The sequence below is a fragment of the Diuraphis noxia genome, unplaced genomic scaffold (assembly GCF_037042655.1).
Source record: "Diuraphis noxia isolate RWA-SAM2 unplaced genomic scaffold, SU_Dnox_SAM2 contig0002, whole genome shotgun sequence".
Classification (NCBI taxonomy): Eukaryota; Metazoa; Arthropoda; class Insecta; order Hemiptera; family Aphididae; genus Diuraphis; species Diuraphis noxia.
In genome coordinates this window covers 51,617,632-51,645,266 of record NW_028301712.1, presented here as the reverse complement: position 1 = coordinate 51,645,266, position 27,635 = coordinate 51,617,632, and the positions used below count along the sequence as shown (strand labels likewise).

Below are 27,635 nucleotides of genomic sequence, written 5' to 3'. Positions count from 1 at the left end.
TCTATGATATATCCTAGACAGATAAACCGTCTTCGCTCAGAATCGTTTTTCGTATACAATGATATAATATCATTGGATTCAAATTTAATTCCATCCATTACAGTAACCCACTTGTAACCTACTGTACAGCAGAGCGACATCCACGACTTACCCGCTTTTTTTTTTTATTATTATATTTTAATTTTAAAGCGAGTCGTAAGAATTTGAAGACTTGCAAACTATTAACAATTTAAAAATAACCATAACTCGTTTTAAAATTAAAATCTAACAAAAAGCCCATGAGATGTTTATTTATTATTTCAAAAAAAAAAAGTTTGTTTTGTTTTTTAATTGATAATTTTTTAAACCTGTTCTATCAAACGAGATTAATTCAACGCAGTATGCAATAAATTAATATGTAAGTGCATAATACAATCGATGTGTCTTAATAAAATACCATAAGGCATAAGGTTATTTTTTTAACATTAGTAAAAATGTAAGACTCAATAAGTAAAAATCATTTTTATGTGAAACCCCCTTAGGCAGTACCTACCTTGATTTGACATCTGTCGGATACTTGGATTACCAAGTTCCTAATGTACTATAAGTTCATAATTTACAATCAATGACAGTACTACAGTTGTAGGACGACGATTCAACACAATAATATGACCCAGTGACAGCTCTGACAGTGGCCTCCCGAGTTTTTTTTACCCTTATGTCCCATAGCTGTTTTAGGTGAAATTATTATAGGATTATTTTAATTCCACCATTTCGCACTAAGCGTTTTACAATAGAGGTAAGTGTAAGTCGTAAGTGTGGATTATTAAGTTATTTTAATATAAAGTGACACGTACTGTATTAGTCAATCAATGCCTTTTCGTTTTTTCTTTTTAAATTATAATTAATGTATCGTGAACGAAAATCGAATTACTATAAAAACATCGTCCTAAAGTATAAAATGTTCTCTTCTAAAAAATAATTGAATTTTAGTTCGAGTTATTAATTTTGATTAATTAACTGATCAATACTTATGTTACCTCTTGCCTATATATAGTAATTTTGCAGTTATAATTTAGTGAGATTACACTAATGCATTTAATCACTTTATTCTTTTACATTTTAATGAAAGGGTTAATAATTCGTATTATACTGAGAACGTATAAAAATTAAAAATGTACAAAATGCAATATATTGTTGCAGTTCTTGACGTCTGTTTATTATGCATTTAAAATTAATATGCATACACAAACTAAAAGAAAGAAGTTTATATGCATTATGCACATTATTATAGCGATCCCAGTGATCAGAAGCTACCACTGATTTATGAACCACTTTGCATTAAAAAATATTCAATAACACATGAAAAATGACAATTGTTTAATTATATTTTATAAATGAGTAATGAGTCATTATATCACTGTGTTTAATCGAAAATGCCGAAAGTTGCTCCTAAAAAAAGAGACCTCGTAATGAGGTACGTGCGAGATTTTCCGAACGAAACATTTCGTAGCGATTCGAATATTTTATACTGTGATGCATGATGTGATAAAGCCGTTTCAACTACTCAGCGCTTTCAAGTTACACAACACATAGAAACCGCAATTCATATAGCAAATAAACAGCGAAAGACAACAACAGTACAACAATTCATCACCTTGTCATCGTCCAATAAATCAACTTTTAATAGTGACTTATGCACAGCTTTAATTAAAGCAGATATACCATTGCGAAAAATCGATAATATTAATTTTCGTCAATTTCTTGAAAAATACATTAGCGACAAAATTCCTGATTCAAGCACTCTAAGGAAAAATTATTTACCTGACTTGTACGAGAACACGTTGATTAATATCAGAAAAAATATTTCAAGCGGACCAATCTGGGTTTCCATGGACGAGACAACCGATGTAGAAGGAAGGTACGTAGGGAATATAATAGTTGGTAAATTGAATTCAGATTATGCTTCAAAGCCATATTTATTAAATACTGAAGTTCTTGAAAAATGTAACCCCTCAACAGTTGCTCGTTTTGTCAACGATTCTTTGGGTATTCTATGGCCAAATGGTATTTTGCATGAAAGAGTACTCTTATTTATATCAGACGCAGCACCTTATATGGTGAAAGCTGGAACTGCTTTACATGTATTTTATCCTAAATTAGTTCATGTGACCTGTCTTGCTCACGCTTTCCATCGTGTCGCAGAAACAATTAGATCAGAATTTTCCGAAGTTGATTTTTTGATATCAACTATAAAAAAAATTTTCCTTAAAGCACCTAGTCGAAGATGTGATTTCCAAACTTGAAACAGATGCTGTTTCAGTAGAAAATGCTAAAAATTTAATTAAAAGTACCTCATTGAAAAATAATTTAGTGTACATATCCCCCAATACTACATTCCTTGCCAATTCTATTACGAAACTTGAAGCTCAAAACTTGTCTCTTGCTGATAGCCTGGGTATTGTCTCTAACACCGTAAAGAAATTGAAAGAAGCCCCTGGGGAGGTTGGAATAAAAATTAAGAAGAAAGTTGAACAAGTACTCAGTAAAAACCCTGGTTTAAAGACAATTGAAGCTATTTCAAACATTCATAACGGCAGCCATACGCAAACTTCTCTTCAATTTAGTATTGCTGAATTAGGGGCTTTTAAATTTGCTCCTATAACTTCCGTTGACGTGGAAAGATCCTTTAGCTGCTATAAAAACATATTGCGTCCTAATCGACGTCGATTTACTTTTGACAACCTAAAAAAATAAATGATTGTCAATTGTTTTGTTGACGAAGAAGTAGATTCAAACTCCAATGAATGAATACTTACTAATTACTTTGAAATTTTTACTTTTTAATTTTTAATTTGAATGTATTCCTAATTAATATTAATAAAATAATAATATAATGTAGTGTTGTATAATTTATATTTACGTACTTTTTTTAATTTAATCATTTTAAAAATTTTTTATCAAGAATAAAAACATTTTTTTTTTACATATCTTGTATTTTTAATTACATATTTGGATAAAATTAAATACATATATATGTACATATTTTTGAATTTTTAATACATACAAATCCGCACCCTAGTAATGACTAATGGAGAATAATAAATAAAACTTACAAACTATTTAACATTCATTTCAAGCTATTGATTATTTTAAGATGACACAACACATAATATATTGTATTTTTAGTTAGTATAAATTTTAATTAGGGTTTAGGGAGGCCTGTGTTAAGCGTAAAATAACTTAAAAAGCAATGCCCACTGCCATAGAACGCTACTGTTATTTTTAAATATAAATTAGGTTAATTAACCATAATACTAAAACTAAATGTAAATTTATAATACTACCGAACTTTTTTTTATTTTATTTTAAATGAGCCTCAACAACAAAGGTTATTGGCCTTTAACATAAATATTTTTTTTAACAAGAATAAGTCATTAACAATAATATATACAAAACAAAGGTAATAATATGAACAAAAATGATTGAGATATATCTAGGTTAAATAATTTGGTATAGTTTGGTTTGTTTTAGATAACTGATTAATTTTTCAATGTTGCTTGGCTGGGGACTTTGAGCTTCTTCCAGATTATCTTCTATGTTGAGCTTGGTTCTGATGTCGGTGAATTTATGGCAGTGGCATATTAGATGTTCAACCGTAGAAGTTTCACCGCAAGTTTGACATTGGTCAGGATCTGATCTGTTCATAAGATGTTTATGACCATGTGTGACCTATCCGTAATCTGTTTAAAATTACTTCCTGGCGTCTTGGTAATGAGAAGAATGGCCATGGAGAAACTGTAGATTTTATTTTATTTAGCTTGGTATGAAGTGATGACCACGAGATTTGCCATTGAGTTAAAATGTGTTTGTCGATGACGGATTTTAGATCGTGAAGAGTATAGGTGTGAATTTTGTAAGAGAGATGGGAGGAGATGGCTTCTTTGGCATACGTATCAGCCAATTCATTTCCCTGGATTCCGACGTGGCTGGGTATCCAGCAGAGAATGATGATCTGTGAATTGGTTTTGAGACGGTGTATCTGATTGTAGATTTTTCTAGATATGCTGTTGGGTTGGTGTAGCCCAAGTAACAATGGAATGTTTTTTATACGTTTAATAAATATTACAACATTTCAAAAATAATGTTTTCAAAAAATATATTTTTTTTATATTAAATAAATATTAGATTTATAAGATTTTTAATAAAAGATAAAATAAATATCAATATAATGTTTATTATTCAATATGTTTTTCTAAACATTTTAAAATATTAAAAAAATATTAAGTTATAATGTTTATTTTCTATCATTTTTATAATGTTTAAAATATATAATATTAGATTCTGATCGTCTTTACATCATCATCATCATCATCATCACATATATCATCATATCATATATATCATCTATACACTGGACCATTTATCTCCCAAAACCAGTTATTTGTAATTAAATTATTTAGGCTCTGAGGTATGAATTAATAAATTATTAGAACAATTGTTATTATACTGCTTATATTTTTTCAACCCCTGCTATACATATAGTTAATACATAAATATGCAATTCATTAATGAAGAAACTAAATTTAATTTTGGCTCTCAAATATTGAGTTTTTTTTAAACTAATAAAATGGTTGCCATAATTGCAGGCTATATAGATTATAATATTTACTATTATAGTATATTATTAATATATACTTTTATGGTAGTATGATAAATGAGTGTTGAAATACATATGATAAAGGCCAGCATACAAACTATATTTTTACAAATCAAATCAAAAATAAAATTAAAATAAAATCTTTTAATAAAATCAAATACTTAGGTATGAACAAAATGTCACAATTACAATGATCATATTTTATGTAGTGTTCCTACCAATATACCTTATTATATTATATACCTATATTATATTGTTACCATCATCAATCCAATTTTATATAATATTTTAAGCCAGTATTTTTTACTTGGTCAAAACATTTCTAACTGCGTGTTAAAAACCTGGGTAGTTTATATTTATTTTAAGAATAAGAGTCAAAATTAAAGGTTTAAGTATTAAATTTATTTTAACAAATATATGCATATTTGAAACTATAATTATAGATCAGTGTCTTCAGGAATCGCAATTTAGGATAATAGATATACATTATTTCAGAAATATCTGGTTTTAATAAAGTCCAATTTAAATTTTTAAGTTATGTACATTTTAAAAATCATATGTCAAGTGTAACACTCCTTCCGATTTTATAATTCCCTACAGCTAGAGCTTAATGTCTATGTTGATTGCTTAGATATATTGTGTAGGTATATGAAATATAGATACTCTCTCTGTTATATAAATATTAACATTATTAATGAATCGACCTTAACATAATATTTAACAAGATTAATAGGAACAAATATTATCCCTAGCTCCTATTATTAATATATTGATGAACATAAGCCCAAGTAAACTGAATATATGAAAACAGAAAATAATAAAACATTAGAACCTAGAAGGCTAGAACAATGCCTAAGAATCAAAGATATTAATAATAATAATAAAATATGTTATAATATTAAGTTCTCAATTTCTAATTAAAGACTAATAACTAATAAGTATTAAGTAATAGTTAATGTAGATAAGAACGCAGTGATTTTAAGTGATAAGGATGACTCTCTAGTTTTATTACTCTATGCGCTCTAATGAAATCATTGATAATAAAGATTATCTATGAATGAAACAGAATTTATACCTACCACGGTTATCTACACTAGATAACCGTGATACCTACTGATGCAGTAAACGTACCGTACCGTACTACCGTTGCGAAACGTTGCGCACTTGCTCGATATCATACCACACGCACAACGGCCGGCGGTAATTATATCGTTATTAAAATATAAATTTAGAACGGTATGATATTAAATAATTGGCATAAATGCAGTTTGGTTCCCACGCGAATTTTTCGATTTTTTTTTTTCCAAAATGTGTGTTTCACGACACTGAATACAAAAGTCTAATTCCAAAATTCTCGCAAATCATTATTTTGGAAGTTATAGCCATCCAAAGTTTGCGATTTCACGTATTTAGTATTTACGCATGCATGCGCGCAAACCGGCTTTAGATACCCACTTTCTTACGTTTTCGTATTCTCGCCTCTCATTTATATGTTATTTTATTTTATTACAATATTATCTAAAGTAGTTTGATGAAAAATGTTAGATTATACCCTATAATTATATTTTTGTAAAAGTTATATTTAACTTATTAGTTTTATGTAGATATCTACCTCATTATAATTTTAATTAACGAGTTTCAAAAGGCAATAGAACTGATAATGTTTTATTTTCGTTTTAAATATTACTTTTTGAAGATTGCTATGTTAGTACCTACAAGCGTACTCCAGATCACTACAGTTTTTGTTACAGTTACGACAACATATCATTTTAAAATGACATCTATTAATTTTATTGAGTTGTATGATATATTTGAGCATAAAACCAATGGCCCCGTCTCAATGAGTGTTATACAAAAATTGCAATCGTGGAATTTGTTAGCCCGTGATGGTGTATTAAAATGTAAAAATGGTCATTATTTACAATTATACAGCGATATACGTTCTTTAGACGGGTTTAGTTGGAGATGTAGGGCACCTATAAATAAACAAAAAAACAAATGTGACTATTATCGATCGATTCGCATAGATACATTTTTTCATAAATCGCATTTGTCGTTATACCAAATAGTATCGTTTGCATATTTGTGGTTAGAAAACGTGTCACTGTCATTTATTGTTAAACAAATTCGAATTTCTCAACATACTGCTGTAGATTGGTCATCATTTCATAGAGAAGTCGTCTTCGAGGCTATGATTACGAATCATAATAAGATAGGTTAGTTTAAACTTAAATAAATCATTTTTTTATAGTATTAAAATAATTAATTCATATAATAGGTGGAGTCGGACAAGTTGTTGAAATTGATGAGTCCAAATTTGGTCGAAGAAAATATAACCGCGGGCATCGTGTAGAGGGGCAGTGGATTTTTGGTGGTGTTCAGCGAGAAACTGGGGCTTGTTTTTTAATACCCGTAGAAAAGCGAGATAAAGATACCCTATTAAGAGCAATCAATGATTGGATCTTGCCAGGGACTACAATTATCAGCGATTGTTGGAAGGTAGATTTAGTTTTTACTATGTGGGCTGTGCCGAGGGATATTGTGGTACTGAGTTGTGATATTGTGTTAATTTGTTTTACTAGAGTTATCAATGTTTGGAGGATGAAGGGTATGTTCATTTAACAGTGAATCATTCCATTCAATTCAAAAACCCAGAAACCGGAGCACACACTAATAATGTTGAGGGAATGTGGCGTCACGCCAAGGCTTCGCTTTCCCAATATTGTCGTAAAAAACGGTTTTATGGTGGATATTTAGCAAAGTACATGTTTTTGAAAAGGTGTCGTATATTAAACATTGAACCTCTAACGGAATTTTTTAAACTTGCTGGTGAGCTGTATAACTCAAAAGAAAACGATGTTTTGATAAGTGATGATGATAAAGACTCTTCTTCTACAGGAACGGATGACGATTAATAAAATATTGAAAAATTTAAATAAAATTAAAATTGCAAAAAATGTTTGTTTTCAATAACCCTCCCCATTCAAGTTTGATTTTTTAGCCCGGGGGGTTTGAGGGCCGAGCCCACATTCAACGAGAGGTCCGTAGGACCTCGAGTTTGGTGACTGGAGCTGGCAGGCGGAGGGAGCTACTTATACTTATTTTACTTTATCTGGCCATCAAGTCCGGCGACCGGAGCCGATAGGCTCCGGGAACCGGGGGTCCCTTGAATTTAAAGACATGAGTCATTTGTGTTAAATTAGTTTCAGATTACTTGTTAGGTCATCAGGCTGCCCGCAGGGCAGGGACGCTCTCCCCCCCGCGACCCCGGAGGGGTCGCCCCCCCCCCCTCCCCCTCCCCCCCAGGTTTGCTATTTAAGCCCCGGGGGGTTTGGGGGCCGAGCCCCCATCCAACGAGAGGTCCAGAGGACCTCGAGTTTGGCGACCGGAGCCGACAGGCGAAGGGAGCCACTTATACTTATTTTATTTTATCTGGCCATCGAGTCCGGTGACCGGAGCCGATAGGCTCCGGGAGCCGTGAAGTTTATTGACTTTAAGACATGAGTCATTTGTGTTACTTAAGGTTCAGTTTACTTGCTAGGTCACTTACCTACAGCGAACGTGCGTATATATTGGCGATGTGCACGGCATTAAAGTAGTGTTGCGCGTATATGCGTATAAACATAAAATCGCAAACTTTGGATGGCTATAACTTCCAAAATAATGATTTGCGAGAATTTTGGAATTAGACTTTTGTATTCAGTGTCGTGAAACACACATTTTGGTAAAAAAAAAATCGAAAAATTCGCGTGGGAACCAAACTGCATTTGTTCCAAATAATTTTCCGTTTTGGTTAAACGAAATTTTAATCAATAATAATAATATTGTATTGTGTTCGCCTTAACCGTGGTTTCATCATGGTTTAATACGTCTATAAAGTCATTATATTCTATATTTTCTTCTGTCAAATAGTAAATACTCAAATCTACAACGTACATCGCCATCGTGGTTTGCTTGTTGTTTGCATTTCTAGTTTCGTAATTCGTTAATGTTTTTAATAGTGCCGTTCGTATTACGCCGTTCAAATAGCTGTTTACCTATATACTTGTTGGCTATATTGTCTAAGAAACTCGAAAAAGTTCGCGAAGTGCCAAGTAAGAATACAAATAATAATAATGTTATACATATCTATTACCAGTATTACCTAACTATAAACTATTATTACTATTTATCATATATTTTTTAATCTAGTACAATATTTAAAAATATTTTTTTTTATTCAAACCAATATTATGTTTAATACTATCTAGTTATCAATTGTTAGGTAATTAAGTAAATGTTTTTACATCTTAAAAAGCTCATAACTAACTTTAGTTTGAGAAATTAATATTATGGTTCAAATCATTGTTGTGAACGTAAACTTTTTTATGTTGCGTGTGGGTCAGAAAGAGAGAGGAATAACAAATACTATACAAAGATATTCTCTTAATTATTTAATTTGTAGTATACCTACCTAATTTGTTAAAAATTGAATTTTTTAGTATCTGTTCATTTTTTTTCTTTGGCGTCTATAGTTTTGCTAAATATTTAAGAAATCAAAGTATAGGTACTTAATAAGCTTTCTGTTTGATTAATTAATTACATTTGCGTTAAAAATAATTTAAAATATTGGCCAACTATACCTATTATTGCATTTTAACTATAAAATTGTGAATTTTTTTTTCAATATTCAATTATTGTGTCGGGCATTATCTTGTTTTTAGGATGCCTAGACCTTTTTCTAAATTCCATCACCTATCAAACAGAAGTAAAAGAAGGCGTATGGCCGAAAATAAGGATTGTTCTTATATGTTTGATCATTATAGTTCTTCAGATAGCAATAATTCTTCTAATAATGATAACAATAAACAATTAAATACTTCTAATGAACAGGATGTTATAAATGCACCTATAAATTCACTCAACCAGACACTTTCAAATTTTACTAACCAAAGTATTGACTATGATGAATATGATAAAGTATTATCAAGTACCTCATCTAGTGAACATGATATAATTGATGAAGATGTTTTATTGGACTTTGATTCTAATAATTTATTTCGTAGGCAATCTGTTGACCATTCGATAAATGACGAAAACTCAATTAAAAATTTCTTGCGTGTTTGGGCTGTTAAGCATAATATTACTGCTAGTGCACTATCTGAATTGTTGGTTGGCTTAAAAAAAAATATTGAAAATATAAGTCACATTTTGCCTTCAGATTCAAGAACTTTGCTAAAAACAAGTATTGTTTTTGAAAAAAAAACAGTTGAACCAGGACATTATATTCATTTTGGTTTGGAAAGTCAATTAAAACGCTTGATCTCATCATTTGATTGTAATGTCCATGAATTACATTTATTAATAAATATTGATGGACTACCTTTGTATAAAAGTTCTCCAGGCCAAGCAATTCCTATATTGGTTTCAGTTGTTAATGTCCCTGAACTTAACAAAATAGTTTTTCCCATTGGACTATACTATGGTTTTCAAAAACCTAAAGACATGGATAATTTTTTAACTCCATTTGTATTGGAAATCATAGAATTGTCAGAAAGAGGTATTTTAATTGATAATGACACTAATATGTTAGTTAAAATTCTCGGTTTTGTTTGTGATGCACCTGCTAAAAAAGATATATTGGGCATTAAAGGTCATGGTGGGTATTATTCTTGTACCAGGTGTACCGTTCGAGGTACTACTCTTAATAATAAGCGTGTTTTTACTGATATTAACTGTCCAACTAAAACAAGTGATGACTTTATTAATTGGATAGATCCAAATTATCGACTAGTTGATTCATGTTTGGTGAAAATACCCGGAATTGATTTTGTACATTCAATCATTCTCGACATAATGCATTTGGTGTACTTAGGAGTGATGCGGACCATGCTTTTAACTTGGTATGATGGAGATTTACCTTTTAAGCTATCGCGACTATTAATTCAGAGAATCTCAGATTTTATGTGTAGTGCAAGGTTACCGGTAGAATTTGTAAGAAAACCAAGGGAATTAAAATATCTTTTAAGATGGAAAGCTGTTGAGTATCGGTCATTTTTACTCTATCTTGGTCCAGTTGCTTTAAAAGGCATTTTAAACCAAGAAAAATACAACAATTTTATGACATTAAATGTAGCTATATCTATTTTGTTAAATCAAACCAGTATTCAAGACCATAAATTAAGAGATTATTCAAGAAAACTATTAAGACATTTTGTGCAGTCATTTATGATTTTATATCACCCAAGCTTCATTACTCATAATTTTCATAATTTGATTCATCTAGTCGATGACGCTGACTACTTTGCACCAATAATTCCTATGCTAACATTAGATACTATATCAGCTTTTCCCTTTGAGAATTACCTTCAACAAATAAAAAGAATGACAAGAGGAAAAAATAAACCATTAGAGCAAATAGGAAATAGAATGGCCGAATTGTTAACAGTAAACGCAACACACAATCCTCAGACTTTTCAAAAATACCCTATTTACTCAAAAATGCATTGCAATGGTCCTTTGGTCCTTTCATGTGTTAATCCACAATACTCCAATATACAGTTTAGTGATTTTAAAATCAAAATTAGTTCTCCTGATAATTGTTGTGGTTCAGCTTCTGGTGATATTATAATGGTGGACAATATTTGTTTTTCACAAGCCATGAACAGTTGTGTAATTATTGGTAGAATGTTTCTAAGAAAAAACAATTTTTATACAATTCCATGTGAAAGTTCGTCTATTGGAGTATATGAAGTCGAAAAGTTATCAGAAATGCGAATTTGGCCAGTTCATGAAATTGTTAACAAATATGTATATTTTTCTCACAAAAATGCATTTATTGTATTTCCATTATTACATTCGAATAAATAATTACTTGGTGTTTAAATTATTATTTTATATAAATAAATGTTATTTATAACCTAATCATATTTATTTTCATACTCATAATATTATATTAGAGCTAAATATATATATTATTTTCCGGCCAAGTTACATTGTATAAACTTTTTTGTGATGTGTATAAGAGTATTATATTATCAGATTGTTTTCATAATGTATATAGCAATTATTATGTGTATAATTTATCGTTTTATATGTTTAAACATAATGTATTGAAGTTTAGGTTTTTCTATATAATACAAAAGTTGAATATTTAGTACATCGAAGTCTTCAAATAATTACCTATAGTAGGTAGTTATTATTCTTTATATTTCACTACTAGACTAATATTTATTTTATTAAAATATATGTTTATGATGGCTATAATTTGTTGTCAGCATGTGGTGTTTAATATTATTATATGATAATGAAGATGATGCAGTTGAAAAAAGTCCAGATTTAATACCAAATGGTTGGATAATTAATAAATTAAATTGTTGGTATCCACTGGATTTCAAAATATCTACAATTAAAAAATATGCAAAATCAAAAGAAAACCCCGATTATAATAAGTGGAAAAAATGTAAGATTGACATTATAGAAGAAAATATTGGTAATTTATAAATTTATGCAATCTAGTATGAATGTATTATGCAATGTACATAAATGTAATATTTATATTTTTAGACAATTATGAATATGGATTAAAACTGATGTATAAATTAAATAAGAATTCCAACCTCCATTCAGAAGTTGAAGAAAGAGGCCGTGGACAAAGATTAAAAGTTAAAGCTAAAAGATCATTAGACCAATATTACTCTTCACACTCTGATGAGGATGATATACTTCTCAAAGATAAGCCCACACCATACCCTGCATTCCCTAAGAAACAAAAAAGTAAATTGAATTTTCTAAAAAAAAAACTATTTTATGTTTTTTTTTTTGTTTTTTATTACACTGTCTAAGCTATTTTAGTCTGTATATAATATGTTTCAATCATAGTATTTTATAATACAGTTAATAATAATAATTTTTTTTAACTAGAACAGTCACAATCGTTTGATGAGACCAACAATTATTGTGATAATATTTCTCCACCAAGAAATGAGTTTGACACATCATGTTTTACCAATAAGAAGACATCAGTTCAGTCTAGCAGCAGTACTCCCTTTTCTACTCCTATACCAGATGAACCATCAAAAGATTTGAAAAAATGTAAACTAGCCAAAAAAGTTATACATTCCTGTACTTTTGATATCAAAGATAAAAGTTTATTAGAAGCTATTGGTCATCAACTTTGTAAGCTATCAGGTAACTGCACCAACATCTAATTTGAATACTATTTGATAAATTATATTTATACATACTACAAGAGTAATATTTTAACCCATACATACTATGTTTTTAAAGCTGATATGAATAAAGTAAAGTCAAGTATAAAGTATGTAAAACAAGATGTTTCATCCTTTATTGAAGATCAACCGGCACCTAATCGTCAGACAATAAATACAAATACAAATTCTGAAGAACACTATTTATCATGTTTTCCATTAAAAACCGAAAGTGAACTCTTAGCAATAGAATCAACATTGAAAAATGAAGAATTAAGCTACACAAACAAATTGGTATGTTGTATGTTGTATTTTTTTTTTTTTTTTTTTTATCATTATGGAATAATTGTAGTATATATTGTTTATTGTATATTATATACATTTTATTTTACATAGATATCAACACTAGTTTTTGCCTCTGAAGGAAAAAATATTTCCAAAGTCACTTATAGTATCTTAAAAATAATGTTTTCTGATGAGCTCCTCAAGTATTACAGCTGGAAAGGTCAAAAAAATAAAAAACCATTTTCAGAGTTTAGAATTTGTAAAGTCATTATAGGTAGGTATCTTTTTATTTTTTCATTAGATGATATTATTGTTATTATGCCAATAATATATTGTATAGAGTATTGTTTAAATATGGTATTTTATATATTGATGATGAAATAGTTATGATTTAATTGTTATTATTTAAAGGTGCTGTTAGACAAAAATTTCCTGAACAAATAAAAGATATCAGAAATGATATTATCAATAGTATTATGTCATGGCTGGCACAGGCACCAACAAGGATTGCAAAGTAATAATAACCTAGTCTTTAATTGTTAGAAAATTGAAAATATAATTATTATTGAAGAAACATTAATATATGATTTATAAGCTAATATGTTTTTTCTTAACACTAAAAAGTTGTTGATCGACAAAGTTGGTTTATGTTAACATTTTCAAAAAGTTTAGATCATTATTACACAGATTAAAATAATTCCTAAATAATGAGATACCTAATTAGTAAATTATTATTTTTTATTTAATATGAAAAATAACAAATTGCAAATAATTGATTTTAAATGAGATACTTTGTTTTGATGATATTGCAAGCACTGGTTATTTAAATTTGTATGTGTAGGTATATACAAATAATATGAATTTGATGATTTTTAGAACTATTTAAAACTTTGAAGCGTTGATTATGTTGACAAAAATTATTAGGTATAATTAACATTATAAAGATTGATAAAAACCACTTTTTATGTTTATTAATTATTATTTAGCGCATAAGTTATACAATAAACTTAAACAATGTATAACCGATACAGGAATATAAATAGTAAAATATTTTAAACCTTAAAATGATCCTCATTGTTCTGTATTTTTACAGCAAAGAAAAACAAAAAAAAAAGAAAGAAATTGCAGATTATCATCACGATGATGATGATGATGGCGACAATAATATTGCAAATGATAAAAATATCACTATAACATAATATTATTTTACATTACAATTAAAACAAAAAAAAATAACAGACATACCTATACAAGTAATTTTTTTTCGATTTTATACATTTTAATTTTTATACTATTATGAAATAATAATATACATTTATATAAAACGTATCATTATATTTCTTATAAAATTTAATTGTATATTTATGAATTTTAGTTTTAAAAAATGAATCATTTTAACAATTTTTCTTTTATTATATTATATTATATTACTATAATACATATTATAAATTTATAAAAATGTATATTGTATATTAATTTAAGTAAAAAAGAAAAAAGAACGGACATATATCTACAAGTATTTTTTTTTCAATTATATATCTTAACTTTTATAGTATTATGAAATATATAAGTTTATATAAAACGTATTATTATATTTCCTATAAAATGTAATTGTATACCTATTTATGAATTTTAGTTTAAAAAAATGAATCATTTTAACAATTTTTCTTTTATATATTATAACTAAAATACATATTATGCTTATAAAAATGTGTATATCAAAAACAGAAGTAATTTTTTATTAATATATATTGTATACCATTATAAAACACACATTTTATACATATTATTATATTTCTTAAGTATATTGTGTATTTATTAATTTAAAATTTAAAAAAAAAAAACGAAAAAGTCTTATAAAAATTTTCCTTTTATATATTATTACTATATAATAATAATACATATTATATTTATAAGCATTTATATTGTATTATAACCATTGTATATATAATGTATTACAACTATATATATTTTAGTCATTACATTTCTTAACATTTATATATATTATTATATTTTTTAACCAGAGCAATAAAAAGATTTTTTTAAAACATATTTATTATTAAATACCTAACCTACCTATAGCTATTTTCAGTTATTATAATGATATAATGAATTTATTATATTAAAAATATATTTAAATGGTGTTTCTAACGGAATAAAAATATTATAAAAACATCAAAATAGTACTTAAAAAATGTTTAATTGATTTGAAAAAAATGTTTTTATGATATTTTATTATCAAAATTACATTAGAAAAAAAATGTTTAAAAAATATTTAAAATTTGTTTTTTTAATATTGTATTTTAAATGAAAAGTTGGCCATTATAACATTTTATAAATATTTTTGAATGCAATTTAAAACATATTTTTAATCTTTTTTAAAACATTAAAAAAATATTTTTTTGTTACTTGGGAGATTTAGAATACCGGTTAATGTGCTGAGAGAGTCGCTAAAGATTATGGCTTTGTTTATTCTATTTTCGTATATAATGTCGAGAGCTTGGGAGATCGCAGTGGCTTCGGCTGTAAAGACTGAGCAGAAATCTGGTAGCTTGAACATTTGTTTTATTTCGTTGTATACCACTGCGGCTCCCACACCCAAGTTTGTTTTAGAGCATTCAGTGAAAAACTTAGTATAGGTACTCTTGGTGGTTGTCCGAGAATGCGTAAAATTCTTTCCTGTATACACTGGGCAAAGTATCCGCTTTGGGGAATAGGGATAATGTAGTGTTTATATTGATATCCATGATTCATGGGGGAATGTATGGATATTCGTGTCTGATAATTCCGGAAAGATCGATATTTGTATTTTCTAGCAGATTTCTGATACCTTGGTGTGAGGGAAGATTGTTTTGCGAACGCCTAGCGGCTAGAAGCATACCATTATTTTTCCTTATTAGGCAGATGGGAGGGGTTTGAGTAATGTTAAGTAGGCTGGGAATTGGTGATGAACGAAATGCTCCGGAAACTAACCTTAGGCCGGAGTTGTGTATTGTTTCGATCATTTTTAAGTTCGAGGGTTTCGCATTGATGAAGAGAAAAGATCCGTATTCCAATTTTGACAGTATGAGGGATTTGTAAATCATTTTGAGTGAAGACGAATTTGCGCCCCATGAAGTGTGAGCCAACATCTTGAGAATGTTTATTCTTGTTATTGTTGCTTTTCTAATTTCTTTAAGGTGGGCGCACCAATTATTTCTAGAGTCGAATACGATTCCTAGCTACCGAACTTTTATTTAAATTAAAAACATTAAACACTCCAACCGTAATATGTGAACTATTTTTTTTTATTATCAAATGGCGGCATACTAGTTGCTGTCGCTACGATTTTTGAGGTGAACAGATAAAACAGTTACGGTCACGCCGTATTCCAGGCAGAAATTATATTATGTTTTATGTGACAAACATATTTTTCGATATAATATAACATATAACATTATATATAAGTAGGAAACTAGGAACACCACTACGGCACTACTTATTTGAAAAAGTTTATAAATTAAATAGATTAAAATTAAAATTGTATACTCCGTAACTCCTATTGTTAGTCCACGATTGCCTAAGTCTTTTAATGCGGTAAAAATGAGTTTGAACAACCACCGACCACCGTCATTATGGGCTGGTTGTTTTACCATTACACGAACAACCAATTATGCATGCGAAAGTTGTCATTCGAAGTTCAAACTAATAACTAATTTGAAAATGAACTGTTCAAAACTTCAGTCTTATTAATAAAATTTCGAAGGTGAAAGAAAATTTTCCATCCCAACAAATACGCTATTATGAAGAGGGTGAAAATTAATCGACTTGAATATCTGAAGTAAATTTCTTTCAAATTTGTACCTAAATTTTTTTGAAAATTATAACTGTATAATACATTATTACGTATTGAATACTTAAAAAAAAAGTATTTGAAATACTATTCAAGTCTGTTAGTAATACTGTTTAACATTTAAAAAATATATTATCTGACACAAGTTTAACTTGTTTATAACTATTAACTACCGAGTTTATTTGGCACTATTAAATTAAAACTAGTATCAACTACTTTATCCATCCCTAAACAATTAATAAAAGTGTAGACAGTCAAAGAAAAATGTTGATTAGTAAAATTTTGGCAAATAAAATCGCATATTAAATAATTATATAATTAAAACTGAGTATGGACCTTTTTGAGGGGTGGCCGAAAGCCCGAAACTAGTATGTAACCTTTTTAGTGGAGATCGAACTAGTACCTAATTTTCCCCCCAAAATCTTAGGAACTTAAAACTTTATGATAATAGTATTCTATTGTCATTTGTCACCTAACACCAAATACTACCACTTATCACCTCTAAATTACAACAAAGCTACCAAAGGCTGTAAGTATTATACCATTTATACCCACCAATCAATAGACTAACATATTAAGCTGGAGATATTCTCTAATGCTAGATAAAATGTGCTAAGGCCTATATACACACAATTCAAGTATTTCAATACTAAGATCTCAAGAGAATATCCAATGCTCTAAAGTTTGATCATAATGACGCACTTCACAGACTTCCAACTAACAACAATAACAGAGGTACATAAAAAAAATTAACAACACATCTTCTATTAAAAGTACTACATTTTTTGAACGCTGACTCAAGCATAGAGTTCCAGAACCTTTCATTTAAGTATTATTACCTTCCTAATAAAATACTTGTAACGTAATATTAAAACACTGTAATTTAAAATTACTTTCTTATAACATTATGTACGTTATTAACTGTCCTCCAAATGCAAAAATATAGAACTTCAATAACAATAAGTTTAGATCACTTAATTTCAAAGAAACTTTAACAAAAAAAAAAGTACAACATAACTTCAAGACAGTGGTTACAGGAAACGAGTGTCAGTATGGGCCATATTTAATGTTTCTATTTTATATAGAATATAAATAACAGTTAATTTATTTATAGTACCACTTATATTTTATCAAAAAATATTTATTTTTCAACATACATTAAATTATTTAAATGAGGTAATTATAATAATTAAAATTATATCCTAATTCAAAAATGAATACATAACTTTTAATTACAGTCACTTAAATATTAATTATTTACAAATCTTACTTCTAAACTTAAAATACACGAATCTAGTTCATTCATTAATAAAAGAAATTTAAAGAATGCAATTACAAACTCTTGTTTATACTTAAGTTATAAAATGACATTTTAATAATGATAGGAATTGTTGTAATAACAATAATAATGTTGAAAAAATAAAAAGTTAATTTGAAAACGATTTTATTGTTAATCGTCAAATTTAATGGAATTACAACCTACATCAATTTGTCCACCTCGATAAGAGCCACGTTTTTTTTTTGTTTTTTCATGTCTAAATGATTTTCCTTTAGTGTATTGTAAGTCTAGAGCAGCTTTCTTACCCCAATTTTCATATTGACCTTTCTGAAAATACATAACTATTAAAACTAAGTAAACAGAAACACTTGGCACAATATCATTGACTGATAAAAGGTTATTTACTAAGTAAACATTGTACACTGTGTAAATCACTATAATACTTACTCAATCATCAAATTTAATTTTTTTGTTTTGCGGTGTTGAACTATTAGAGTCAAAACTTTTATTGAAATATCTGTCTCCACCACCACCACCACGACCACCTCTACCACGGTCCCCACCACCGCGTCCACCAAAACCTCTTCCGCCACCTCCACGACCACCAAATCCTCCTCTGCCTCTATCGCCACCGCCACGACCTCCAAATCCTCCTCGTTCACCACCAAATCTATTACCCCCAAATCCTCTTTTGTCTCCAAAACTACGGCGTTCTCCACCATTTTCATCACCACTTCCAAAACTTTTTCTGAAACCACCACCTTCACCGTCTCCTGAGTCATCAAATTTACGTTTAAAACCACCCCCACGACCACCACCCCCACCACGGCCAAATCCACCTCTTCCTCCTCCATTTTCATCATCACGATTAAAACCTCCACGGCCTCCACGACCACCTCGAAAACCAAATCCTCCTCGAGTTCCTCTATTGCCTCTACCACCTCCAAAACCTCCCTGTCGGTCTTCACCCCATTTGTTGCCGGAACCATTTTCATCCTATATAGAAGTAATATTAATAATTAGTGAACTAATCCAAACTGAGCATGAAAAATATCAAACACAAAAAAAAAGAAGACTATTTTGGAAGAATTTGAATAAGACCACTATTCATAAAGTTATTTTATAATTATTAGATTATTTTCATGCGCCAGTTTGGTTAGCCACAAAAATTAAGGCTAACCTTACCTTTGCTTTAAGTGAATTATCCAAAAGACGCCCATCAACACTGACATTATCATCACGAACTCGTCTATAAGGATCTGATCGTCTATTTTGCTGTTTTTTCTTTTTATCAGAACCAAAAGAGTTACCATTTTCAAAAGAATTGTTACTAGTATCAAATTGCTCCATGTTTCCCATAAATAATTTATTCTAAAATCATTGTTTAATTGTTTTTATTTTTAAATAACAAATATCTAATTGACATATTGAAAACTATGTAGAAGTAAACATACTTAATATCTAGCCTAACCCTAACCCTTATCCTTAAGTTCTTCCAAAATAGTTAATATATAGGTCAAATTAAAATTTACTTACATCTCCATTTGCTGCTTTAACAAACGGCTGACTTTTGATCTAAATAAAATATAAATTTTAAGAAAATATAGAATATTGTCAATTAGAAAAGATAAAAAGTAAATTATTAAGTAAATATAGGTAATCTACATGAGAACCAAGTGCATTTAAAACAAGATCATCAGTTTTTACCTGACTACTTGGAGTCTTGCTAACTGCTTCTTCTTCATCGTCATCATCATCATCTGATTCTTCTTCACTTTCTTCTTTGGCAATAACTGGTTTAGTTACAGCTAAAATTCAATAAATAATCGTAATCATAATTTTAAAAAAAAAAAAATGTTTATTTACTTTTTTTCAATGGTTTGGTTGTAGCTGGAGTTTCTTCTTCTGAACTTTCTTCTTCAGAACTCGATTCTTTTTTAGCTTTCTTAGCAGGAACGGGAGCTAAAAAAATAAAAAATAGAAATAGCTATACTATGGTAAATAATTTTTAAAACAAACCTTTTGCTGGAGTTTTAACTACAGTTTCCTCTTCAGAACTTTCTTCTTCAGAACTAGATTCTTGGGCTTTCTTCACAGTTACAGGAGCAGCTGCTTTTTTAACTACAGGGGCGGCTGTTTTCTTAACTACAGGTGTATCTTCTTCGTCAGAACTTTCTTCTTCTGAACTAGACTCCGTCTTTCCCTTTTTAGTAGCAACAACTGAAAATGATTAAAATAATAGTTTTATAATTATCATTATTTATAAAATATTTGTCAATTTTTTTTTGTTTTAAAATAAATTCCTTTCATATAAAGTAAGAATACATAAGTATTAAGATTAAGAAATAATTTTAATATTGGTTTAATAAGTTTATAAAAATATACACATGGAATAATAATCAGTAATCAGTTAATAATAATGTTAAAATGTTACCTTTAGCTGGAACTTTAACTACAGCTTCCTCTTCAGAACTTTCCTCTTCTGAACTTTCTTCTTCTTTAGCCTTTTTTACAGGTACCTGAGGGGCTTTTTTTACTGCAGGCTTTTCATCTTCAGAACTTTCTTCTTCAGAGCTATCTTCTGATGATTCTTCTGCAGCAGTTTTCTTAATTACAGGCGGCATTACAACTGGTTTAGTAACAGGTTTTTTTGTAGCAGGAGTTTCTTCTTCTGAGCTCTCTTCTTCTGAACTAGATTCCTCCTCAGCAGCTGGCTTCTTAACAGGAGCAATACATGCTACAAAATGATTATTTTTAATGTTAAAAACAAGTTATTATTAAAGTCCATAAAAATTAAATCTAAACATTAGATTATAACCAAAATTTAGCAGGAAATTATAACAAGATTTATCAGTATAAACAAGCTAATATAACCTTGAATAAAGATCTATATTATAGATACCTTTCTTTACTGGTGGTTCATCATCGTCATCTGAACTTTCTTCATCAGAACTTTCGTCTTTTTTTACTACTGCCTTGCTTTTTTTGTCATTAATCTTTGGCTTTGGCGCAACAACTTCTTCATCATCAGAACTCTCTTCTTCAGATTCTTCATCAGCAACAGCAGCTGCTTTACCATTACTTAATTTAATTATTTGATCTACAGCTAAATAAATAAATAAAAAATTGAATCAACTTTTAAATCAAATTTAATAATTCATTCATTGAGAGATGGATATTATGATTGGTACTCTTTTGTTATCACCCCACCAGTACACCGTATAAAATTTATCTCCCCGCAACTCTTTTTTATTATCGCCCCCCCATTAATAAAATATATTATAATCAATGACATGTATTATAATTAAAAATTTACAAAGGAGGCCAGAACTCAGAAATATATTATTATTTATTTGATATTACGATATAGAATGTTTTGCAAAGTGTAGTTATTTCCTAAAATATATAATCTATCATGAGCTAAACACGATAACTATATAGAGGGACGATAACAAATAAGAGTGGCGTAGAGATAAATTTAATACGGTGTACTGGCGAGGCAATAACAAACAAGTACCTTATGATTAATTTATTTGTTACAATACAACTTAAATAATTGTGGTTCATTTACAATATATCAATCCACTAACATTGAAAAGAACGCAAAATACAAAAATGAGTATTTTTTAATTTGATAGAATGTTCAGTTCTAAGAATAACGGGGTATAGGTTTAACATTTCTACATAAACGAGTTGTGATGCAATGAAATAAACGCTTGATGTCATCAGACTGGGGGGGGGGTTTGCAGTAAATGCTTATCTTATTATTTTAAATATAAAAGTGACTTGATACACATAATAATTTACCTACATTTTCAAATTTATGTTGTTCATATGTGGTGTATACTTTTTATGAACTTTCCGAAAATGTCAATGAACGCTGAATTTTATTGAAATATGTATATCAAAATAATTTTCCTTCCTTCGGTCATGTAATTACAATAATAATAAATAGAAAAAATATCTCTTAAGATGACGCTACACCCGCATGTGTTGTCTCCGTCTTACACGTGTATTACATAGCAAATTTTCTTTGGCTAGATTCAATAGTGTGCTGTTAGTTTTGATATTAGGGTGAATTGACCCCCAATATCAAACTTCTTGGTAAGAACATTATCTGTGTTCTCGTGTTGGTTTTTTACGATATTTTAATTTTTAATTGAGTTATGAGCATGTTAAATGTGAATATTTGAAAATTCACATAACTCATTTAAAAATTAAAATATTGTAAAAAACCAACACGAGAACACAGATAGAACATTAGTTCTTACCTAAAAGTTTGATAATGGGTCAATTAACATCAAAACTAACAACACACTATTGAATCTAGCGAACGAAAATTTGCTATGTAGTACACGTGTAAGACGGAGACAACACATGCTGGTGTAGCGTCTTCTTAATATTATGGACATTAAAATAAAGCTAATTCAAATTTAAATATCTTAATTGATTTTAGCACAATAAACCACTTTATATATATATATATATATATCAACCATCATAAATAAAACGTTAAGTTGATATAATTATATATCTTTAGCAGTTCTATTGATTAAAAATATTACTATGGGGAACACTGTAGGCATGTAGTCAGTAAAATTGAAAAACTTAATATTTTAAATTAGTTACACGCAATGCGTGTATTTGTTGTCCGCGGATCATACAAACTTATTGTTCTCTGATATTTACTAATAGGAGTACAAGACACTACACACTATTCAAGTATATTTATTAGGGTGTTCCTTAAATTTTTGATTTAAAAAAATGTTTTGTCTCAACCCCCTAAATGTGTGCGTATATGTATAAAAATGAATTGCAAAAAATTTGAAACCAATCAGTTAAGGTTGACCCGTGCCAATTTGTAATTTAAGTTTGAACTCCTTAAATTTTTCAATGTATACAAAAATTTTCCACATTTCCATTAATGTTTTGTTAACCTTTAGAAATATCGACATTTTTTTATATTATATATTTTGAAGTAAATTAAATTTCTTATAACTTTTATGGTATGATATTTTTTAATATCTCCAATAGTTCGTGAAATATATTGACTTGAATGTAAAAAAACATGATATCTTTTTAAATACAAGTAGCATAGTAATGATTAGTAATATCATTGATTATAAATACTAATATTACTAATCATTACTATGCTACTCTATACTGGTATTTATAATCAATGGTAATAGTTAATAATAAACAATGTTTAGAATAATTAATAATTGTGTTTATGATTTATAAAACTATTAAAAAAAATCCTATAGAATAAAAAAAAATATATATAATTTATTTTATTTTATATTAGATATTTCTCTATCAAATGCTTCATATAATTTCATATATCTTCTATAAATTGTAAAGAGAAATATCTAGAATATCAATTAAAAAATTATGCAATCACTTGTGGTATTTAACCGAAGAAACTACTGCATTATCTTTTTTTGATGATTCTATACCACTAGAGGTAAAGCATCAGATGGTAAAAGCCTTAAGAAGAAAAGCGACAAAATATCCGGCCAGAGGGTTGATAATTAAACCAAACCAAATAGATAATAAATTTATTGGTAAGTAAATAAACCTTAAGTTTAAAATACATATTGAATACGTTTAACAATATTCATAAAATAAAATATAAGTAATTCATTTTATTTTATATTATAATTTTTACAGAAAAAAATATTAACGCATTTATATTAGAAGAAAGCTTAAAATTATTTTTCCAGCCTAACATTGATGACAAATTTTTAAAAATGATCAGACTTCCTGAGAATCTAGTGAAAGTTACATAAATGGTAAAAAAATTATTGATTCATTAAAAATAGTTGATGATACTGCAGAAAGAGCCGTGAAGCTGTTGGAACAATATAATGCAACATTAACATTAGATGAAGGTCAAAAACAATATATACTAAAATGTGTACAAGAACATCGGAAAATTTATCCAGGTTGTAAAAAAGTACTTTTTTACAGTATTAACATTTTTTATTCTATAGGATTTTTTTTCATAATAAAAATGTTACATTTTTTAAAAAGTTTTATAAATCATAAGCATAATTATTAATAATTATTCTATAACATTATTTATGATTAGTTATTACTAATCGTTACTATGCTAGTCGTATTTAAAAAGATATCATGTTTTTTTACGTTCTAGTCAATATACTTCACGAACTATTGGAGATATTAAAAAATATCATACCATAAAAGTTATAGGAAATTTAATTTACTTTAAAATATAGTATATAAAAAATGTCGATATTTCTAAAGGTTAACGAAATATTTATGGAAATGTGGAAAATTTTCGTAAATATTTAAAAATTTAAGGAGTTCAAACTTAAATTACAAATCAGCACGGGTTAATCTTAACAGATTGGTTTTAAATTTTTTGCAGTTCATTTTTATACATATACGCACACATTTAGGGGGTGAGACAAAACATTTTTTAAAATCAAAAATTTAAGGAACACGCTAATAATATTTATGAGTCATGTTTTGTCCGTTTGTTGGGATTTACAGATATTTACTAAAAACATTACTGCTATGGACTAGCGTCCCACATTGTGCAGTTCACAATCAACTAGGTACCAGCTGAACAAAGCTAGGGTAGGGTGCGAGACAAACTTTGTAATTGTAGGAGAGAAAGCATTTAGTGGAAATCATTAACATTAGGGAAACACGAAATCATGTGGTCATACGACTATAAAAGATCATTGATAGGGGTACACAAGGTGTGGGGTTATACATCAATACAAAAGTTCCAATAACCAATGTTATAATGTAATATCATAATATATATTTTTACATAATAATAATATAAATTATCGAGGTCTGCAGCTGCACGGAATGCACATTTGTATGTGGGCAAGTAACATTTCCGTCAGTCTAGATAATTATACCACATCTGTGAGAACAGCGACAAGAGCAAGTAGACTATGGGGAGTAGAGGGTAGTACTATATAAGAGACCCCGAAACGGCCTGTATTCGGACGCGACTTGACCAGACTAGCCAGAGCACCTTCACACCAGTCTATTCTTTAATTAATTAAATTGGACTTAGAAAAATTCTCATAAAATAATATTCTGAACTTAGAAAATATTCGAGTCAAACCGAATTTATTCTAGTCATTCAGAATACTTAACTTGTTAAATAAAATTCAGCTTTCATGTTCATAAATAAATATATGTTTTGTCAAAATAAATAATCAATCAGTCTAACAAAGAAGAATTCAACGTTGTTTAAATTAACTCAAGTGTCACCTTCCAACATCATCCTAGACTACTGATACCAGTAGGCAAGTGATTACTACATCTGGCGCAGTCGACTACGGAACCCTAAGAAGAACATCAAAAATTCAAGAGGAGAAGCAGAATTTTTCACGCAAATAAATTTTTTCGAAAATGTAGAAAAATTCCACTTTGGAGTCAAGAATTTCATGGAGGCAGTTCGACAGAATCACCGTTGGGGAACTGATCACTTTCCAACAACTCCAAGGGTCAAAAGAATCTACGTAGAGGTCAACAATTGGATAGCGCAATATAATAATATAAATACAATAACTATTTTAATACTTACAAGGTCCATTTTTCTGTAATTTAATTGTCTTTTTAGAAGTCCTGAAAAAATATTTTAAATATTAATTAGCTATGTTAACAGATTATTGTAAAAACTTATGTATCAGATTGAAAATACTTACTTCAAATGGTCATTTATTAGCTGGGTTAATTTAGTTTGTCCTCTCTGCAGTTTTGACTGGAATTTTAAATAAAATCAAAATTAGAATATATATTTATTTTGTTGTAGATACTAAGCATATAACACAAAATTAAGACCAAGAAAAAACGTATATATTTTTTTTACAAAAAAAATCGTGTAGAATTTATACCCAAATATATTTACATCACTGTAAATATAAAACTATATATTCTTAAAACAATTACAACTACTATTACATAATAAAAATCTGTTTACAATTTATTTATCTTGGATAAAGGATAGCTGTAACTGCGTGAATTAGCTAGAAGTTCAAAGTCAACATCGATTCAAAGTACTATACAGGTGTATTTACATACAACATAATCATAATTTAAGATCTTACGATGAAATATGGAATAAAATCATAAGCTTGATATATTAGGATACCACGTGTAAAAAAATAGAAAAACCTCTAATATAGATGATTTTAATTTTACAAAGCCCGAATATTTGAACATTATTAGACGAAGAAACGGCTCTTAGTGTTAATACGAGGTAAAATATCATCAGAACTCGAATAGTATGAAAAAAAAAAACTTTTAGGCACACACACACACGTGGTTTCCATAATAGATGCATATACTCACGGCTTTAGTCTTGGTTTGGAACATGTTTGCAAGGTTCTGATCCAATGAGTTCAGATAGTCAAACACCAACGCGTTTACGGTTTCAGTACTCATTTCGATGCCGCGTAGTGCTAATTCGAGTTTTCAAAAAAAAGAAGTATTAGCAAACAATGTCTACCAAGTGACTCACGTACTAAATGGCCGGCACGCAAATGAGCCTCGTGGTCCTATGCTGCGTCCGTAGTGGCGTAGTGGCGGTGGGTAAAAGAATTTGGATTTGTTTATTTCAATGGAACATGGAAGTGGCCTGCAATCCACGAGAGTGTCGAGAGTGATGATTCGTAGTGGGTGGGAATGTGTACGGTGTAGCCAACGGCCGTGAACCTGATAAACTGTGGCAAGCGTTGATGTCTCGATTACCCGGACAAATCCACGTGTTGAACAATTATACCACAGAATAAGACAATCAGAATGGACACTGATTATAAAATATACAGCAAACATAGGATAATAACTAAATCAATGACGCCATGTTTTTGGAGGACAAAACAGTGTGACCTTTAATGAGAAAAAAAACTATGTTGCATCATTATATAGTAATTTTATTTGAAAATTCAAATTTTGTCATTAAATAGTAAATTTTCTTACAAAATAAAAATAGTAAGTATAAAACAAATTACAGAAACCCAATATTATCTGTAAATAGTATATTTTACAGTTTTGTACATAAAAAAAAAAAAAATTAAAAATAGTTATAACAAATTATTAAAACTCAATATTGTCATTAAGCAGTAAATCTAAAACGTCATATTAATAAAAATAGGGTTTAAAACAAATTATTGAAACTTAATATTATCAGTAAATAGTATATTTTGCAGTTCTGTACAAAAAAAAAAATAAATAAATAAAAATAGATTTAAAAAGTTAATACATTTCAATATTGTCATTAAGCAGTAGGTATATCACATCATCCAAATAAAAATGCTTGGTTGTAAGATAAATTATTGAGTCTAGATAAAAAAATTATAAGTGAGAAAGAATATCTAGTTTCCTGTGCTTTCTAGGAGCAGAGAGTAAATCTCTATTAATTTT

At 28.8% G+C, this 27,635-nt stretch overlaps 4 protein-coding genes across 6 annotated transcripts; 3 read left to right on the top strand and 1 right to left on the bottom strand.

Moving 5' to 3' along the window:
* The first annotated feature begins 5,925 nt into the window (after positions 1–5,925).
* LOC149058650 (uncharacterized) lies at positions 5,926–7,857 on the top strand. The gene is made up of 3 exons (XM_089220505.1): positions 5,926–6,855; positions 6,918–7,138; positions 7,222–7,857. Exons 1-3 carry the CDS (start codon positions 6,300–6,302, stop codon positions 7,552–7,554), a joined length of 1,110 nt encoding a protein of 369 aa, XP_089076631.1. The 5' UTR covers positions 5,926–6,299; the 3' UTR covers positions 7,555–7,857.
* A 627-nt stretch (positions 7,858–8,484) lies between these two features.
* On the top strand, positions 8,485–14,361 carry LOC149058648 (uncharacterized). The gene is made up of 8 exons (XM_089220504.1): positions 8,485–8,733; positions 11,896–12,110; positions 12,185–12,394; positions 12,542–12,808; positions 12,908–13,122; positions 13,225–13,387; positions 13,525–13,627; positions 14,207–14,361. The coding sequence occupies exons 2-8, from the start codon at positions 11,897–11,899 to the stop codon at positions 14,310–14,312; spliced, it is 1,278 nt and encodes a 425-aa protein (XP_089076630.1). The 5' UTR covers positions 8,485–8,733; position 11,896; the 3' UTR covers positions 14,313–14,361.
* Positions 9,344–11,488, top strand: LOC149058649 (uncharacterized). Its single transcript, XM_089218431.1, has one exon. The coding sequence runs from the start codon at positions 9,344–9,346 to the stop codon at positions 11,486–11,488; it is 2,145 nt and encodes a 714-aa protein (XP_089074557.1).
* A 3,687-nt stretch (positions 14,362–18,048) lies between the features above and the next one.
* On the bottom strand, positions 18,049–26,809 carry Nopp140 (nucleolar and coiled-body phosphoprotein 1). Of its 3 annotated transcripts, none has more exons than XM_089219089.1 (12): positions 26,565–26,808; positions 25,919–25,974; positions 25,798–25,838; positions 21,127–21,330; positions 20,659–20,961; positions 20,244–20,444; positions 20,091–20,186; positions 19,932–20,032; positions 19,761–19,799; positions 19,410–19,595; positions 18,672–19,220; positions 18,049–18,551 (listed from the first exon to the last, which is right to left on the bottom strand). In XM_089219089.1, exons 1-11 carry the CDS (start codon positions 26,655–26,657, stop codon positions 18,672–18,674), a joined length of 1,869 nt encoding a protein of 622 aa, XP_089075215.1. In that variant the 5' UTR covers positions 26,658–26,808; the 3' UTR covers positions 18,049–18,551. The 3 variants fall into 3 exon arrangements, with proteins under 3 accessions (XP_089075215.1, XP_015366356.2, XP_089075216.1); XM_089219090.1 differs by having other exon boundaries at positions 18,373–18,565; positions 26,565–26,809; XM_015510870.2 differs by lacking the exon at positions 19,410–19,595 and having other exon boundaries at positions 26,565–26,806.
* Between the last annotated feature and the right edge of the window lie 826 nt (positions 26,810–27,635).

Excerpts from the sequence above, each read along its gene's own strand:
- LOC149058648 (XM_089220504.1), top strand. The coding sequence starts at position 11,897 with ATGTGGTGTTTAATATTATTATATGATAATGAAGATGATGCAGTTGAA. Across the intron at positions 12,395-12,541 it reads ATTCCCTAAGAAACAAAAAA|AACAGTCACAATCGTTTGAT; the intron begins GTAAATTGAATT and ends TTTTTTAACTAG. Across the intron at positions 13,123-13,224 it reads TAAGCTACACAAACAAATTG|ATATCAACACTAGTTTTTGC; the intron begins GTATGTTGTATG and ends TATTTTACATAG.
- LOC149058649 (XM_089218431.1), top strand. The coding sequence starts at position 9,344 with ATGCCTAGACCTTTTTCTAAATTCCATCACCTATCAAACAGAAGTAAA.
- LOC149058650 (XM_089220505.1), top strand. The coding sequence starts at position 6,300 with ATGTTTTATTTTCGTTTTAAATATTACTTTTTGAAGATTGCTATGTTA. Across the intron at positions 6,856-6,917 it reads TACGAATCATAATAAGATAG|GTGGAGTCGGACAAGTTGTT; the intron begins GTTAGTTTAAAC and ends TTCATATAATAG. Across the intron at positions 7,139-7,221 it reads TTATCAGCGATTGTTGGAAG|AGTTATCAATGTTTGGAGGA; the intron begins GTAGATTTAGTT and ends TTGTTTTACTAG.
- Nopp140 (XM_089219090.1), bottom strand. The coding sequence starts at position 26,657 with ATGAGTACTGAAACCGTAAACGCGTTGGTGTTTGACTATCTGAACTCA. Across the intron at positions 20,962-21,126 it reads TGAACCACCAGTAAAGAAAG|CATGTATTGCTCCTGTTAAG; the intron begins GTATCTATAATA and ends ATCATTTTGTAG. Across the intron at positions 20,445-20,658 it reads AGTTAAAGTTCCAGCTAAAG|TTGTTGCTACTAAAAAGGGA; the intron begins GTAACATTTTAA and ends AATCATTTTCAG.